This window comes from Manis pentadactyla, chromosome 4 (assembly GCF_030020395.1).
Source record: "Manis pentadactyla isolate mManPen7 chromosome 4, mManPen7.hap1, whole genome shotgun sequence".
In the NCBI taxonomy this organism is placed as follows: domain Eukaryota; kingdom Metazoa; phylum Chordata; class Mammalia; order Pholidota; family Manidae; genus Manis; species Manis pentadactyla.
In genome coordinates, this window is record NC_080022.1 from 150294835 (window position 1) to 150312087 (window position 17253).

At 39.7% G+C, this 17253-nt stretch overlaps 1 protein-coding gene across 3 annotated transcripts in view; it reads left to right on the forward strand.

The window, feature by feature from the left end:
• The window catches only part of MYO1D (myosin ID), a 358498-nt gene that overhangs the window by 207102 nt on the left and 134143 nt on the right, over positions 1 to 17253 (forward strand). For all 3 annotated transcript variants that reach the window (XM_036879016.2, XM_036879017.2, XM_036879015.2), the window contains exon 17: positions 16038 to 16261. In XM_036879016.2, coding sequence (XP_036734911.1) covers positions 16038 to 16261 — 224 coding nt within the window. The remainder of the gene's footprint in view (positions 1 to 16037; positions 16262 to 17253) is intronic.

Genomic DNA, 17253 nt, shown 5'->3' on the forward strand with positions numbered 1-17253 from the left:
TTATCTCACCACCAGAAAAGGTCACTACTATTAACGCTTTGGAATGTATCATTCCAGTCCTTGTCCTACTCTGTCTTACGCACACACACACACACACACACACGGGCATGCACAATTTTTAAAGCTGAAGACATGTTGTGTGCACCGTGAGGGGCTATTCCAGGATGAAAATCAGCAGCAAGATGGTAATGGTTGGGTGCTCTGCCCCTGAACCACTTCCATGGGGTCTTCCTGGCTCCCCTCCTTGACCCTCATCTGCACAGCATCACAGTCTTAGTGTTAATGATGATGTTTGTCTGTTCAGAAACCCTTCAGTCACCTACAGAATTAAGACCGGACTCTTCCAGAGTCTGGCTCCAGCCAGCTACATCTTCCCCTACAAGACTGGCAACACTATTGTTTCTCACTGAACTTCCAAACATGTCTTTCTTTTCTACCTATATGCTTATACATATGGTTTGCCTTGCTTTTCATGTTCTAATTAGATTCCACCGCCTCCCTAAAGCCCTCCTGGCCATACCAGTCTAAATGAAATAATCTTTTCATCCTTCCCCAGAATCCATGTCAGTTCCCTGTGGCTCTCTGAGACACCAAGTGCATTGGGAGGCAAGACTGTGGGCCTTCTGTTGGTTTTAGGTTTGTGTAAGGTTTTAGGTTCAGCACTTCTTTCATCTGTAAAATGATAGGTTTGGATATGGGTACATCTATCACAATCAGGTATGAGGTACATTATGAGTAATTTGTTACTAATAATAAGTTATCAAAGACAATCATTTGTAAGTAAGAGCTATTTCAAGGTTATTTCTGTAACATTTATACTTGCTTCCTTGAGTGAGTAAGAAAGGCACATCTCAGGGATTGTACAGCCCCTGGGAGTGTGTTGCACGTATGAATGTCCATAAGGTGTGCCATGGAGGTGTCAGGGCAGGGAACCTCTCAGCTAGATGATCTATAGGATGTCTGCAGCTCAGAAATTACTGCTGGATACTCCCAATTTCTATAGTCTGTAGATCATCTATTAATTTTGCATAATTTTCCTACTGCCTCAACTAGATTATAAACTGTTGAGAGAAGCAGTGTCCTTATACTTTTTCATATTCTGCCCAGAGTCCCAACATAATGCCCTGTACACAGTGGCACTGGGTGGCATTTTATCAATGGTATAATTATATTATCATGACTCAATACTAGATGTTCAGGATTTATAAAGTTTTGTATTAGTTATGTTATATATGAAAGAAGATATTCATTAATACCTAAGAGTTATTCATGTGCATTTAAATGAGCTATCTTCATAATACCAAGCAAATGAGGTAACTAGTAGGTATGAGTTGTTCCCTACTGGGAAAGAAGCCTTTAAGTTTTAACCCTGTTGCCAGAATTGAAGAATCACTAACTTCTATATAATTTATAGACTCTACTACTGCCTAACCAGCAGAAAGGTCTTGGCTTCTGTCAACCATAAGACACTTGGGTTACTTTTAGGCCTCTGTGTGCCTCAGTTCCCACCTTATAGTGTGGTTGTGAGTATTAAATGAGTTAATATAGCCAGCATACTTTGAATAGTGCCTAGCACGTGGCAGGTATATGTGTTTGCTATTAACACTGCATTATTTTATTAATGTTATTATCATTATTAATCTGGATATCTATATATTAACTCATCACAGCTATTCCACAAACCACCTGTATTAATTTCCTATGGCTGCTGTAAAAATTAGGGCACATGTAATGGCTTAAAATGACAGAAATTTATTCTATCGAAGTTCTGGAGGCCAGAAGTCTGAAATCAGTTTCACTGGGCCACAATCACAGTGTTGTCAGGGCCATGCTCCCTCTGAAGATTGGAGGGGATAATCCATTGCTTGCCTCTTCCAGCTTCTGCAGGCTGCCAGCATTCTGTGGCTTGTGGCTCCAGTCTCTGCTAGATAGCCTCTCAAAAAGAGGAGGAAGCAGGAACATACTATCAGCTGCTGAGTTAAAGCCAAAGCTAATTAATAACTGTATCTTTTCATGTCATCTGTGGCTTATGAGCTTGAATAGCTAGTTCATTTCCTTGAACGATTCATAATTCTCTTGGCTCGTCTTCACAGCTGTGTGCTGGGAAGGATGAGCTGTTTCATCTAAATGCATCCAAGTAGTCGTCTAACCAAGAACTGATTCCTAATTGGAATCTGATTTTTGTTCATTTGAGACCACAGTATGTAATATTTGTATATTTTAATTTGATAGAATTTTCCAACCAGTTTGTTTTTTTCCTCTTCCCTTTCATTGCAATAATAGGGGATTTAATGATTCTCACAGGCCTAGTGAGAAAAGGAGTGATATACAGTGAAAGTTAGGGACTCTTTCTCAGCCTCACTGACCTCAAGAGAGAATAAGGATGTACCATGTCATATTTTCCTTGGTCGTTTGATAAAATGCAGTGACACTGAGGTGCTGACTTTTGCCAACGAAAGAAAAGGCAAAGGAGAAGTTTTTTCCCAAAAAACCTTTTAATTGGAATGAACAGGGAAGTAGGAACTTAATTTAGAATATACCTATTTTCATAGCTATAACAGAACCAACTTACTTGAGATGAAGATTTTACAGGGTTAGCTAACTTCTCTTCACGTACAAGGAATATTCACTGAAAATCAGGATTTTTTCATGCATCATGTTGCTCATTGGCAAACTGTCAACAGTTTTTTGAGTTGGTGTTTATTCATGCTAGACTGCATGAAAAATCAACACTGATTTTTAAATCCCATTAGGACTGGAGAGCTGTGTGGCAGCTGCCATGTCTTTCTCCCCTGAGCGCTTTATAATTTGCTTGGCTCTTCTTCAGTTGTGTGCCTGGATGAGCTGTCTATTCCTTCTCAGTGAGCTCTTAAACCCTAAGATAACTGAGCCCTTCCTGGATGTAAAACGTTCCATGGGGCCTTTTTTTTACAGATAAACCAGTCATCTTTAAAACTTCGAATAAAGATACTTAGTTTATTCAGGCCAATAAGTATTCATTCAAAAACGTGTTTATTGCTAGGCACTCTGAAAATACAGTGATGAATATAATAGCAATAGTCCTTGTCTTCCTGGAGCACACTTTTCTAATTAAAGAGTGAGGCAAAAAAAATAAATCAACAAATAATTACAAGTTGTGTAAGAGTACCAAGGAAAGGAAGGGCCAGGTTGGGGCAGTCATGCAGAGGACAAGGGAAGTGTACCTTGGTCAGGGAGGACATCTCTGAGGAGGGGCCAGTAAGCTGAGACGTGAAGAATGAGAAGGACTCAACCCTAGGAAACATCCAAGGAGAAAAAAAATTCAGGCAGAGGGGAATACACAAGCAAAGAGGCTGAGACAAGAAAGGACTTGGACATCGGAAGGCATTTAAGCAGTAGCACTACAGTGTCTGTGCTTCTGTCCCTTTTTACCGCCGGTGCACATCCATTTCTTTAAGGTTTGGGGCAGCAGGGTTTGTGTCTGTACAACTTTTCAGCCGGAGGTTTGGGGTTTGGGTTTGGGTTTTCTGGAAGGACGCCTGGAGGGCAGCTGAAGCTGAGTCCCATGAAACATTGATCACAAGCCAACTGAAATAAATGAAAAAAAAAGAAAAAGAAGGTAGATTTTGATGATCCTAAGATGTTTACAAGGTTCACATACAGAAAGAACTTGTTAGCAGTGTAAGTAAGGCTGGTGTTCATGTGGAAAGCAGTTTGATGTTCTCTGAAGATATGCTTGATTTTGTATGAAACTGCTGATTTATTATGACTGGATCTTAAAATCTATCATTTATACCCCTTTCACTATAGCTTATGCCTTTTGCTTTCAAGTAATTTTATATATTATAAATATATATAAATGTGTGTGTCCATTTGTGGGTGGGGGTATGTATATATAATATATATATATGTATTTTTTTTCCCCCATGATTTCTTCCTTTTTACAGCACTATTTCAGAGGAGACGTTCTCATAAAGATTTCCAATGTTAACTCTTGCTTAATGCCTGCCCAGGTAGGAGCTGACTTCGATCTAGTCCACTCACATGAGTTTTATTCAAATAGAACATTTCTCCCGTCTTATTCATCAGCTGTAGCTGGTAACTCATTTGTATTTCAAACAATCTAGAGCTTTAGTGGGCATTTCACACATCTTCAATTATGAATAATCTACTGAAATAGGCACAACCTCCTGCCATTCATGAATTGATTGTAAAATAAAGGCTGTCTCCTACTTGTGATTAAGTGTCCCCACCCTTGCCCCATAAAACTTATATTTTAACAAAATTAATTTGTTTTATGGGCACATGTTTGATTTTAAAGTAGGGAAGTCCTTTCTAAGCATAGCAGCAAAAGAACTCATAAAGGCCAAGATAGATAGCCCAAAACTTTAAAACTTCTGTTTCTTAAGAAATACAGTTGTTGCCCAAAACAAAAGAAAGTGAGGAAGGGAGACAGATATAATTCGAATTGGCATAGTGTATAATGGTGATTTATTTCATACAACTGGAAGCCTCTCTAGTCAGCCTTCTCGGATCATCCTCATCCCAAGTGTGGCTCCCCCTTGTGGTTGAAAGATTACTTCTAACCATTTCAGCATTCGTGTTTCTTCCATGTTCAGGGAGAGTCAGTCACTTCTAGAAGTCCTTGGACATTTTCTCAGAAAAGTGATAAATTATCTCTCTCATAACCACCTAGCAAAATTCTTGTCATGTTTTATTGGCCTAAACCAATAACCAAGTCCACGAGATGGTAAAGGCAAAATGCTAAGAAGTCCTTGTAAATGTAATAAAAAGTTACTTATTTCATACATTAAGAAGTTACCAATCATTATGTGAAATTATGCATATGTGACGGTCAAAAAAAAGAAGAGACCATTCACAAAAGAAAAAATTCAAATAGCTAGTGAGTTCTAAAAAGTTGAATAGCACTAATAGAGTAATTTAATCATAGCAACACTATATAATCCTATTAATCTACTTGATTCTTTTTAACTGTTTACGTGGTAGAATTTGGAAATGAGTACTTTATTATGTGGCACTTGAAAATGTAAATGGGCTACAACAGCAATGCTGTTTCTAGAACTTTGCCATAAATCATTTGTGTGCATAAATTTGCATACAATGATACTACTAAAGTGATATTTATAATTGGAAAAAAAACACTAGAAATATCTTAGAGTAGGGGGGTTGGTTAGCTGAATTAAATGCATCTAAGTACTGTGAGATCATTCAGAATCACTTGATCACATGGGAAAATATGCCTGATGTATCAAATAAAAAGCATTTCAAAGAATTTTATCATTATTATATAATCTCAGTTATGTATGTTTGTTAAATAAAGGAAAAGTAAATCCATTTGACTACATAAAATTTAAAAAAACTTACATATGTCAGTGTACCCTAAACAGCATCAAAAGGTCATTGACGTTCTAGAAAAAGATTTCAAACACCAATAACCAAAGGAAGGTCTCCTTAATTTATAAAAAGCTCCTACAAGTTGATAAAAAAGAAATGCAAAGAAAATGGATAAAATAGAAATATTCAGTTTACCAAAAAGAATTACAAATGACTGATAAAAATACAAATTTATTTTTTAAATAGATTCTAGAGAAGTTAGTGGAAAAATTGATCATATTCTTGTTGGCATCCATTTTATATCTGTTCTGACTTGACTGGTATGTAACTAAGAAGCCTCAACTTCCAAATATTGTGTTTGTTATAAAACATTTCTTGGGGAACAAATAGATTAAGCAGTAGGATTTTTCAGATTTATAAGTATAAGATTATGTTTCTGGTAGGATTTTCAATTATAAAAATAATTACAGTTATGTGCACAAATATAAAATCTCAACATCACTGAGAAAATCTACATTTTTATCTAGAGTTTTCTCTAAATCATAACATTTCTTCATGTCACCACATTATTCTAGCATCATCTACTTACTAATCTGGTCACATGTATCACCTTTTATGATAAATCATGCACCCAAATAATGCAGTTGTATACTTTTTCTTTTTGTAATTGAGTTATGACCATTAATGGTATTCATAGTTATTTAATCATATTATGTTCAATTCGTGTTGTATAAACTTGAACTGTCGAAAAACTATCTGCCTTTAATTGTACATTTTCTTATCTTGCCATTCCCTTTACGCTAATTACAATCTAAGACAGGAAAATGAAAAGAGGAATTATTTGATGTTTACCCTAAGTAATCCAAGGGCCCTTGTCCAGATTATTCCCTTCCCTCAAGATTCGAAAATTCCCCTCCATGGAAGCATCTTCACCCAGTATTGCTGTCCTAGTGCACACTGGTAACTAAGTGTTTGGCATGTGGAGCTGCAGGGGTACGTTGAGGAAGACTCATCAACAAAACCCTGCTAGCACCATCTTCCATTGCCTCCCACGAGAGTCAGGCTGCCAACAAGAGCTGTGAATTTTAATTGCTTTTCTCTGTAGAAGCAGGGTGCATAGGTCCAAAGCTAAGCATTTGCCAACGAAAATACATTAATGTTTGACTTAAAAGAAACCTATATTAAATATAGGCCCTGCTCTTTTTATGGTGAATTATTAATAAGAGAAATGTATAACTCTATGGTACAAATATATATAAAAAATAAGAGCTTTTAAAGTACCTATTTTTAATGCATGTCAAGTGCCTAGCACAAGGCCTCACACATAATAGTGAAATAACATTTTCTCTCCCTTCCCTTAATGGTAAAAACAGTAATCAGATGAACATCAAAGATAGTGGTTGTCGGCTCCATGTGCACATTGTATCAGAAAGAACCTTTGAAATAACTCTTAAAATATTTTGTTCTTTATCAGGTGGTAGAATATCAGTGTGTGCTCTTATAAAACATCTAGTGTAACATCCTTGCTTTACAGATGAAGAGCCTCCAGGCTATGAAAGTTGACTCCCCAGTGCCCCTCAGTCGTTGGGAAATGCTGGCCTCTCCCTCCAGGGCAGGACTCTTTCCACTTCACCAGACACAACAGCCAGGGAGCTGTCCCTCTGGGTGGTGCTGGACTTCCTTGAAACACCCTCTCTCTGTAGTGGAGGAATTCAAGCTTTGTTACATGGAAGTTTACGCTGTACTGGCATTTGACCAGATCTTATGTCTTAAGGAATTGGAGTTCTTTCTCAGTCATCTCAATAACATTTTGTTTTTTTCCAGGACATCATAGGTGTCTCCTGTTTTCCTCCACACTTCCTACAGAAACCACATGTACAGTAGGAATTTGGGAAACTCCTCAAAATAATGCTTAAACCAAAGTGGCATATCTTAACCCCTTTGAAATGAATGAGTAATCTGTGTACAAAGCATTCTATAGTCAAACATGTTTTTTTTAATTCTGTTGAACAAAGTTAAAATTGGTTTATTTACATGGAGCTTCTCAGAGCATTTCATATGCTTCTGTGTCATGGATCTCCAAAAAGGAACTGCACTACACAGCTTTCTCAAACTTACTGAAAATGGAACTTTTTTTCAGAGCACATTTCCAAGGCCCTATGTCCCAGGATTCACCTTGGAGCTCTGTAGAAGAGAGTGCTAGGATGCACCTTTGACTGGTCCTTTCAGATATCAGTTATTATCTGAATTTATTTGTAATCTAGGGAGCCATTCAAAATTGAGACCATTTGCAAGCATCTGAGCATTGTTATGCAAGATAAAGACCCAACTGTACTGTGAGCAGGTGGTAAGCCACCTCAGTATTAGATTGAGGTGGATCCGGGCCTGGAGAAGGCAGTGGGTATCTTCAGAAAAAGCCAGAACATCCCTAGATGCCTCAGTAGATGTGCTCAAATGCCCAAACACTTGAGCAAAATGTTATAATTCTATGTCAATAAGCAATTTTGAGACAGCCTTGACCTTGGAGATTTTAAAGATGAATTATCCATCTTTACCTCCCCCTCTAAAGCGCAGCCCTACAGAGTGTTTACTTTTGAATAACACTGAGTCCTGAAAGGCCCATCAGAATTACTCAGCCCGTTAGCGGCAGTAGTGTTATTTTCATTTGTCTTCAAAATAATTGTAATTTGGGTTTTGTTGATGGAGTTAATGTTGAGCTGTTCTTTTTATAGTAATTGACCAAGAGGTTCAGTTGCTTCTTGAAGTTAGAGTTACAAGGAGGTTGTCAGATCATGGCATCATCATAGTAGAGAAATCATTAATTGGTGGTAATCATATACACTAAAGAATTGCTAAGCTGATGGGTCTGGACAAGGCTACATGTAAAGTTTACGAGCCTGAAATGAAGGTTGATAGGTCAACTGAATCAGCAAGCTGGTGTACCAGACCAAGGTAGAGCAACTCAGGGGTGATCATGTCTAAAGTACACTCCCCCAGGCACGCACACCACCCTACACACATAATTAAGTTCATCAGGACAGCTTAGAATGATAGACTCACATGCACTCTTGTTTGTTTGGTCTCTGTCTTTATTTTAATGGTTTTACCTTTGGTTAGATTTGGTTATTTCATTGCTTCTTAATTTTCCCCTAGATCATCTCAAAATGCTACTAGTTTGTCTGTAAAAGTAAGGAATTTTTGTGTCAAAATTTAAACTAAAAACCTATAAATTATATCTGCTCTGTCTTCCTGGTATATATTAACCTGCTATTCTGGTAAAAACATGGGTACCAGCCTTTTAAAAATAGTACATCAGGCCTTTATTCATTTTGTTCTTCATAGAAAGATTTGAGTTGAAGAGGAATAGCTCAGGAAGATCTTACTGCCTTTTAGTGTTCTTTAAAATAATACCTAAAACAGGCTATGCCTTCATTAACAAATCATGAAATCTCCCAAATAGGATGCAGCTGTCATTCTGCAGTAGTCTCCCCTTATCCACTGGGGATATGTCCTGAAACCATAGATAATACTGAACCCTATATATACTATACTTTTTTCCTATACAATCACACCTGTGATAAAGTTTAACTTACAAATTAGTCACAGTAAGAGATTAACAACAATAACTAATAATTAAATAAAACAATTATAAATACTATAATAAAAGTTATATGAATGTGGTCCCTTCTCTCTGTCTCTCAAAATATCTTGTACAGCACTCACTCTTCAAGTACTTATGATGATATGAGATGATAAAATGCCTACGTGATGCGATGAAATGAGGTGAACAACATAGGCGTTGTGATGTGGTGTTAGGCTACTGTTGACATTCTGACCATATGTCAGAAGGAGCAAAATCTGCTTACAGACTGTAGTTGACTGCAAGAAACTGACACCATGAATAAGGGCATACTACTGAAGTTTGATGAGATATCAAATTACACCATGGATACCAAAGATAGGATTTGTGTGTTTTACAATTTACTCAGAGTTCAACCTGGTACCTAAATAAATTATCCTCTACCTCAACTCTTTAACAACCATAAACTGTCAGAACTCTGCCAGAATTACTATATGAGGAACTTAAGGTTGGAAATAGAAGGTGCTTCTCTCAAAAGTTGTTCCTAAGCATGGAGGGCCTGGGAATCTGGGAATCTGAAATTTGGAAGGATTCCAATTATGGAAGCCATGAGAATATCCAATTTAGAGCACCAGGCAGCTGTTTGAAAACAGGACAGAAAGGGTCCAACACCCATAATTACTAGGAAACAAAAACAAAAAAAAAACATGGAGAACTAGGGGGAAAAAGGAAAGAAGGAAAGCTGATCTATGTTTCTGAAACTGAAGATATATAATTGACCTACTTCTTAACAGAGTGTAACCTGTTAAGAATCCCACATCTTTTGCAAAGTGTGTCTTCTACTGTAATGACTGCCAGATGTTGCTCTGAAACGCCTGACCACTAAGGAGGTATGCGCCAGAGGAAAACATTGCAGTTAGGATGGCAGTATAAAAACATCTGGTGAAACATGGCCGATCATGTTTATATCCAGTCCCTCTCAAAACCCCTAAATGAGCAGTAAGGGATAAAAATTGGAGAGACCCACAAGGACATACAGAACCATCATGGAAAACAACAGCAGGCAAGAGGCATCAATAAAACTTTGGAAGTAAGTGAACATGTGGCGACTGCCCTGAGCAGGTGGAGAAAGCTGAAAAATAAGTGCCTGTAGAGAAGAGGTCAGACAAGCAAGCCAGCCCACTGACCAGAGGGCTGTAGGAAGGTTCAGGGGTAGGAAAGACCCGTTGCCAGTGCAGGGACGGGTGAGGGGTGGGGCTGAAGTAGGAGGCTGATTGACAATCTGTATATAAAGAGCACTTAGGCACTCAGGTCTCCTACTAGGCCTACAATGCCAGCTGGCTACCTCCGTCTCATTCTGATAGAACACACGAGGCTTATCTGAAGATGCTGAACCGGAGAAGCTCTTGCCCTGGGGACACCGGGCACAGTGAGGAGCGGGTCCAGGCCACATTGAAACCAAGGAAATTAAATGGAAGTCCAGACACTGGCAATTCCTCCCATCCCCTTCACTCCACGCTGGCAGCAAAGCAAAGGTACTTTGATTCACTGACACTCCGGGGTCCCGCACAGCTGGTTGGTCCCCTGCCTCTTCACCCTCTACAGTGAAGTCCGTGGCGAAGCACATACACAGACTTTCCGAGTGGTGTTTCGCTCTTTAGTGAATGGAACAGCCAAGGATCCCCAAACATTGGAGGAACGCCTCTAACACAGAAGGTCAAGACCAAGACTGACGGGGGAAGAACAAATACAGTGCAGAGAGCAGCGTAAAAAGTAAAACTATGATTTATATATTCAGAAAGGAAGGACAAGATGCTGCTTTTGTAAAACAAGAAGAAACATGCTTTTCAAGGAATATTTGGAGAACAAGCTCTTGAAAATGGGACACATGACAGCTGAAATGAAAGATTGAGTATTGGGCCCAGATGAAGTTGAAAACATTCCTTCAGCAAATGCTGTTGAGTGGCTACTATGTCACTGGCCTTGTTCTAGGCAATGGAGATTCATCAGTGAGCAAAAGAGATGAAGATCCCTGGCCTAGCAGAGCTGAACTTCCAGTGTGGGAAGAGCACAACCTACGCAGTGACACGTAATTACGTGGTGTGTTAAGTGTTAACGCTGGAGGCAAGAGAAGAAAAGAGCGTAGTAAGGAGAATGGAGAGTCCCAGGAGGGGAGGGGAGGCAGGTTGGCTTTTTAAATAGGGTGGTCAGGGCTGGTCTCATCGGGATGGTGACAGCTGGGCAGACAGAGAGTGAGGAGGTTAGCCATGTGGTGTCTGGGGCAGATCATCCCACGTGGAGGGAATAGCGAGCTCAGAGGCTGTGAGACCAGAGGGTACAGAAGGGACCCAGTGTGGCCGGAGTGACGGAGGGAGAGGACGGTGGGAGGGGAGGCGGGCAGTACCCTGCCAACACGCAGGGGAGCCTGGCAGGCTGCGGAGGGACTCTGGCCTTTACTCTGAAGTGGAGAGCCGTGATAGAGTGTTTGGCAGAGAAGTGACATGATCTGACTTTCCTCTTAAAGGATCACTCCAGCTACTGTGCTGGGAAATGACTAGATGGGGGTAAGGATACTGGAGAGGAACTGGATCCAAAACTCTGTGGCAAGGCAGTGAGCCTTGTGGCTCTAACTTTCTTTATACCTCAGGTGTTCTTCTGAGTCATCCACTCTTGTCTATCCTCTTTTCTAGCTAAGCAAGGACTTCCTGCCCTCCCCACTGTCCGTCTGCTCTCTGCTTTTTATCTTCTGCTGACTTCCCCTCCTGGATCCCATTATGTCTCCTTCAACTGTCAGCTTCCAGTCCCTTGCATCATATCATAAAGCACGTAATGTCCGGTTGGTTCCACTTTTAGTGTTAATGCTGTTTCATCGAGAGCCCCTTTGGCTGCCTTGTTTTGTTGAGCCTCTATAGCATATGCAAACAAGCATTAGTTATTTGCTTATTGAATATAACACTTAATTTTCTGCTTTCTGATACTCCATCACCAGGCAAAGCCCTTTACAGAGGTAAGCTTTGTATGACTCTTGAAAAACCCAGCACCTTAAGCTGCTTTAAACAAAGAGGGAAATGGAAAAATCTGTCTTATATCTTAAATTCCAGCCTGCAGACCACACAGACACACAAACTTTTATAGATTGTAAAAAAAAAAAAAAAATGCGTGAATCATTTTTTGTATAAAACCATTTTCCTCTGTAATTTCTCAGTGCTACTTTTTCTCTGATACTAAAAAAATAAAGCCTAACAGACTTCTGATAAAGCTGATGCAGGGTCACAAAATACCTTCCCCCAAATTTTCAGAAATTAATAATAAAAAGTAAGAATACAGCATGCCATCAACCCTGAAACCAAGAAAAGATTCCAACTTCGTATCATAAGCTTTGAGAAGTGCCATACAGAAAAAGAAAAATGGGACCAAATTGAATGAAGGTGCTAAAAAAAACATTTCCCAAACCAAAGAGAAGAATGGAATATAGACAAGCACAAGGAAGGAATTCTGAAAAGTCTCTTTACTTTTGAAAGTGCTGGCACTAAGTGAAAAGGTGTACCAGGGGGAAGGCTTGGAGAGACCCACACCCCCACTGGGGACCGATTCTTCCATCAAGAAGACTTTTTCTCCCCCAGGCAAGAAGAGTCAAGAAAGGTTTACCATTTTTTCCTGCCACTGATAAAACAATAAGTGGGCAAGGAATAGGGGAAGAATCTGCTGGATTAGTTATTACAGCTGAACCAAGAAGAAGCTCCATAAAAAAATATATATATGTATTTGTCCTTAACAAAGGCAAAAGACTACAATACATCCCAGACTCAGCGAAGCAAACCTCTGGTGTATTTATTTCACTCGGGTTAAGAAAGGAATTCAGTGGCAGCTACCCAAACCCTGGCTCTCTTTCCATTCCGCTTGGGCAGCTGAAAGGCTGAATAGGGCATATAAGCCATGCCATCCAGTCCGTATCATTGGTGGAAGAATAAAACAGTTCCCAATCCAACACTATCAGGGGACAAACAGTGGGCTGAGAAAGACTGGCTCACATTCCTTAAAGAGTTCCAGGTCACACTGGCATGTGACTGAGGCAGAAAACCTGCACGTATAAAAAATTAGCAGAGCCTACTAAGAAAAAGAGAATAGACTTTCAAACAGTCATAACTAATGCTTACTGAGCACCGGCTACCCACCGGGCACTACTTTAAGGGTTTTGTGTATATTAACTCCCTTAGTCTTCACAAGAACACTACAAGATAAGCACCATTATCTTCCCCATTTTGCAAGTAAGAAAACTAAGGCACAGCGGAATTAAGAAGCTTGGCCAAGGGGGATGGAGGTATGGGTGAAATAGGTAAAGGGGGAACAAAATCAGGAAGAAGAAGCTGTCCCAGATTTACCCAGCTGGTAAGAGTGGGGCCAGGGTTTGAACACAAGCAACCTGAGTCCAAAACCTGTTCTCAATTACCCTGCTCTTGCTCCCCAAGAAACAGTATTTTAAGCAACTGCTATGATTCTCAAGGAAACTGAAGAGAATACAAATTTACTGGCCATGTACTCTTTCTTGAAAACTACTAGAGGGAGGAAAAACGAAGAAAAAGAAAGACTACAATACATCCCAGACTCAGTGAAGCAAACCTCTGATGCACTTATTTCATCAGGAATCCAATGTGGAAGAGTACTTTAAAAGGTCCCAGGACAGGACTGCGCTGTGAAAAGAGCATAAGAATACAGGGCACATCAAAGAAAAAGATTTACTCGGTGTGCTGGACAATTGGAAAACTGCTGATCATTTGATGCATCTGTTAGAGCATTTGGCAATAATTAGCAGTTGGTATATAGAAAATAAAGCAGATTTTTAAAAGTCAGTTGTTAACTATAAGTAAAAACAAATTTATGTGACAAAGTACAGGAAGTATAGTCATGCTATACTCCCTGGCATGGAGATAAACCAAATGTCTATGTAAAATATATATACATATATAAATCACTTACAGATATTATAGGTAATATAATGTATAATCATGTAAACCCTGTCGACTTAACATTTTTATGTAATTATTCTTGGGATGATAGAGGAGAGGTAAGGGTAGTGGTAAGAGCTAAATTACCAACTTGTGTAATTTGGATAGTGTCTAAAATGATCAACCAGGAAATGACAGCATATGTGCATCATTTGTAGATACCAGAAGAAGCAGTTAAGGTAGCTTGTGTGGAATGAGACTGCTGGGCAGGGTTAGGAGGGCACAAGGAAGGGCTGCTGTCTGTTTTTATAAGTATTTTGGTGCTGTTTGTTTTCCTCAGCTATGCAGAACTTAAGCCAACAGCACCAATGAAATTTTAAACATCAAAAAATAAAAACCCTACTCTTAAAGTATTTCCTTATAAAATGCTTTTTTTTTTTCAAATTTCTAAGCATCTAACCACAAATACTTTATTAAAAGCTTTCTAAAACACTTCATGAAAATTAAAGATTGATTTTCTGTATCGATGTGGCTCCAGGGAGTCTTAATTTCTGTCCTCTTTAAAAAAAGAGAAGCAACAAACAGGGTGAAACTTTAAAAATGTGTGCTGTTTAAGAAATTGAATCACAGACTTCCACCCTCAAATTGTATTTTTCTGTTTTCCAAGATACTAAAGAAGGGGCCTGTATTTTAGCACTTGCGTGGAGGCGTAACAAAGCCATCTGCACACAGGATTCATCTACAAGGAAGAGAGCCGTTTTGACTAGAAAGGGTCCCTGTGCTGAGCCACATGCACTGATGAGCTATTTCCTTGCCTCGCTGTCTTCATATATTCTGCTTATACGTGAGCTCTGGGTTCCTATCACAAGTTGCTCATGTCTCATGTTTCCCTTACATATCCTGGCTTTCCTTGACCCATTAGGTCCTCTTTGGGGTCTTGATAACGGCCTTGTGTGTAGTTTGCAAACAGGCCTGTCTTTATTGTGCAGCAGGCTGAAGAAGGAGAACTTTGTAAGCACGCAGTGCCCATGTAGGAGCCTGCATGCAGACAGACCTAGAATAACAGAATAAAAGAGGCCCTGGGCACGCTTTTCTGAGAAACTGTTGGACACGGGTGGGGATTTAAGAAGAAATAAAAGACACCTGAGGGCGTGTGGAAACTCCATACTGTGGATTTTGACTAGAGGTTGAAAATCTTGGTCCTGAGAGGCCAGAGACAAGGAGGGAAGTAATACCACCAACCCAAGAATTGGAATGGTTATTAAGTAACCGCAGTAACACATCAACTAGAGCATGATGCCAGTGTGTACAAGGAGTTTATCCAAGAAAAAGTGGTTTAAGGTCTTGGAGACTGCAGTAGCAGAAAGGAAAAGAAAAGGGTTTATATTAGAAATACTATGGAAGAAAGAGGAAGCTTGGTGGTCGCAAGGATATGTAGGGAAGAGCAGAAATGAAGGGACAGTTACACCAAATGTCTTTCTACTTGGGCGATGGAGAAGTACAGGAACCTGGACAAAGGATCCTGGAAAAAATGTAGGTATCTCTGACTTCACCAGGCCTGGAGAAAATGAGCATTGAGACATTTATACATTGTCTAATTGATTTCTGAGCACTGAAAATTTTTTAACAAAGATTCATTTGAAATTCCTAGATCTGTTTTACCTCTTCCCCAGGAATATATCTAACTTTGTGGGAGTTTATATAGCACCTGCGGGGAGGGGCTGACAGGGTGTGTATAAGTCGGTTTGTAAGTCCAGTGTGACATTATACTAATGGCCAAGGTATATATTCCATATAAAGCTCGGTTTTGTAAGATAACTAGATGTGGATGGCTTCTGGGTCTGGCTCATCTTGCGTCCTTAAAATACTTATCCAGAGATATCTGTCTTTTGGTTTCTTCTTTTCATGACCATAAAGTTAAAACAGGGCTCTGATTCAGTCAGCCCGCCCTCGAGCGTACACAGTGATCTCCCAGACAGCTGGAACGGAAGGACGCACGTGACTCCTGGCGCCACCTCTTGGTGGCAGGCAGAACGGACACACTTTGGCTCTTGATTTTGTTGACACATCCAGGTTCCCCCGCTGGTATTTATAAGTAGAGGAGCTCCTACAATTTCAAAGTCATCTACTATTCAGTCAACCCGCAATGTTTTCCTTTTTCTTTCTCTTCTGTAAAGGTGTGGCGGGGCACCCTGGCCCGTATGCGGTACCGGAGGACCCAGGCAGCTCTGACAATCATCAGATACTACCGGCGCTACAAAGTGAAGTCCTACATCCATGAGGTGGCCAGGCGCTTCCACGGCATCAGGGCCATGAGAGACCGTGGGAAGCATGTGAAGTGGCCAACCCCACCTAAAGTTCTCCGGCATTTCGAGGAAACCCTACAGGCAATTTTTAATAGGTAAGAACTTGTTGGTAAGCGCTACGTCCATTCGTGGCAGCGACTTAATATATCAAGTCACAAATCTGAGACTGTGATAGTGGCTGAGTTATTTGCTGTTACGACATTTACTTTTACCTTATGTCTAGATTTGTAGGTTTGGGATTCAGAGGACATCTGCTTACCTCTCAAAATAATGAGTCTGTCCATGTATTATTCCTGTAGCAGTTGACTGAAGTGTGCCTCAGCCCCCGGGTCAAGCCATAGTTAAGCTATTGGCATGCTGGCAAGAAATAACTATTTATTAAAATCACCACACGTAACTCAAACCAGAAAGTCCATTAATCTTTCTAACCAGTGGGTCTCTTTCCTGCTGCACCTTAGAATCACCAGGAGTTTATGAAACGTACCAATGCTCAAGTCCCACCTCCAGAAAGCCCTGTTTAAGGGACCTGAGTAGGGCAGCCCAAGCAGAGGTCGTTTTTGAAATTCCCAGATGATTTTAAAGTGCAAGGAGAAAAACAGCTGTTTTAGAGAAAGCTATTTTTTTTTTACATAAATGAACAAATGCCCATGTAAAATTTGGTACCTTTCCAATTGATCTTCATTTTTTTATAAACTGCCCTGATTCTGAGTTTGTAGTTATTCATAGCTCCTTTCTCCTCACTTTTTGAGCTTATTTGTTACCAGTGTGTACCAGATATATCTAGCAATGTCTTAGATACAGCCATCTAATCACATAACCTAAGCAAATGGTTCTCAGATGTGGTCCTTTGGCAGCATGGTATTCCACAAAGAACCCTATACAATAATTGGTATAATGAATGTAAAATAACTAATTTATAATTCTGTGCTACATCAGATTTTATCTTCCTTAGATGTTGCTCTGTATAATTGGTGGCAGCTCTCAGAAGATAAGAACGCATAGCATGAAAAATCTTTAAGACACATCTCATTTGCTTTGTGTTTAAAGAAATGATACCTCATTTTTAAAAAATCAAACAATATAGAAT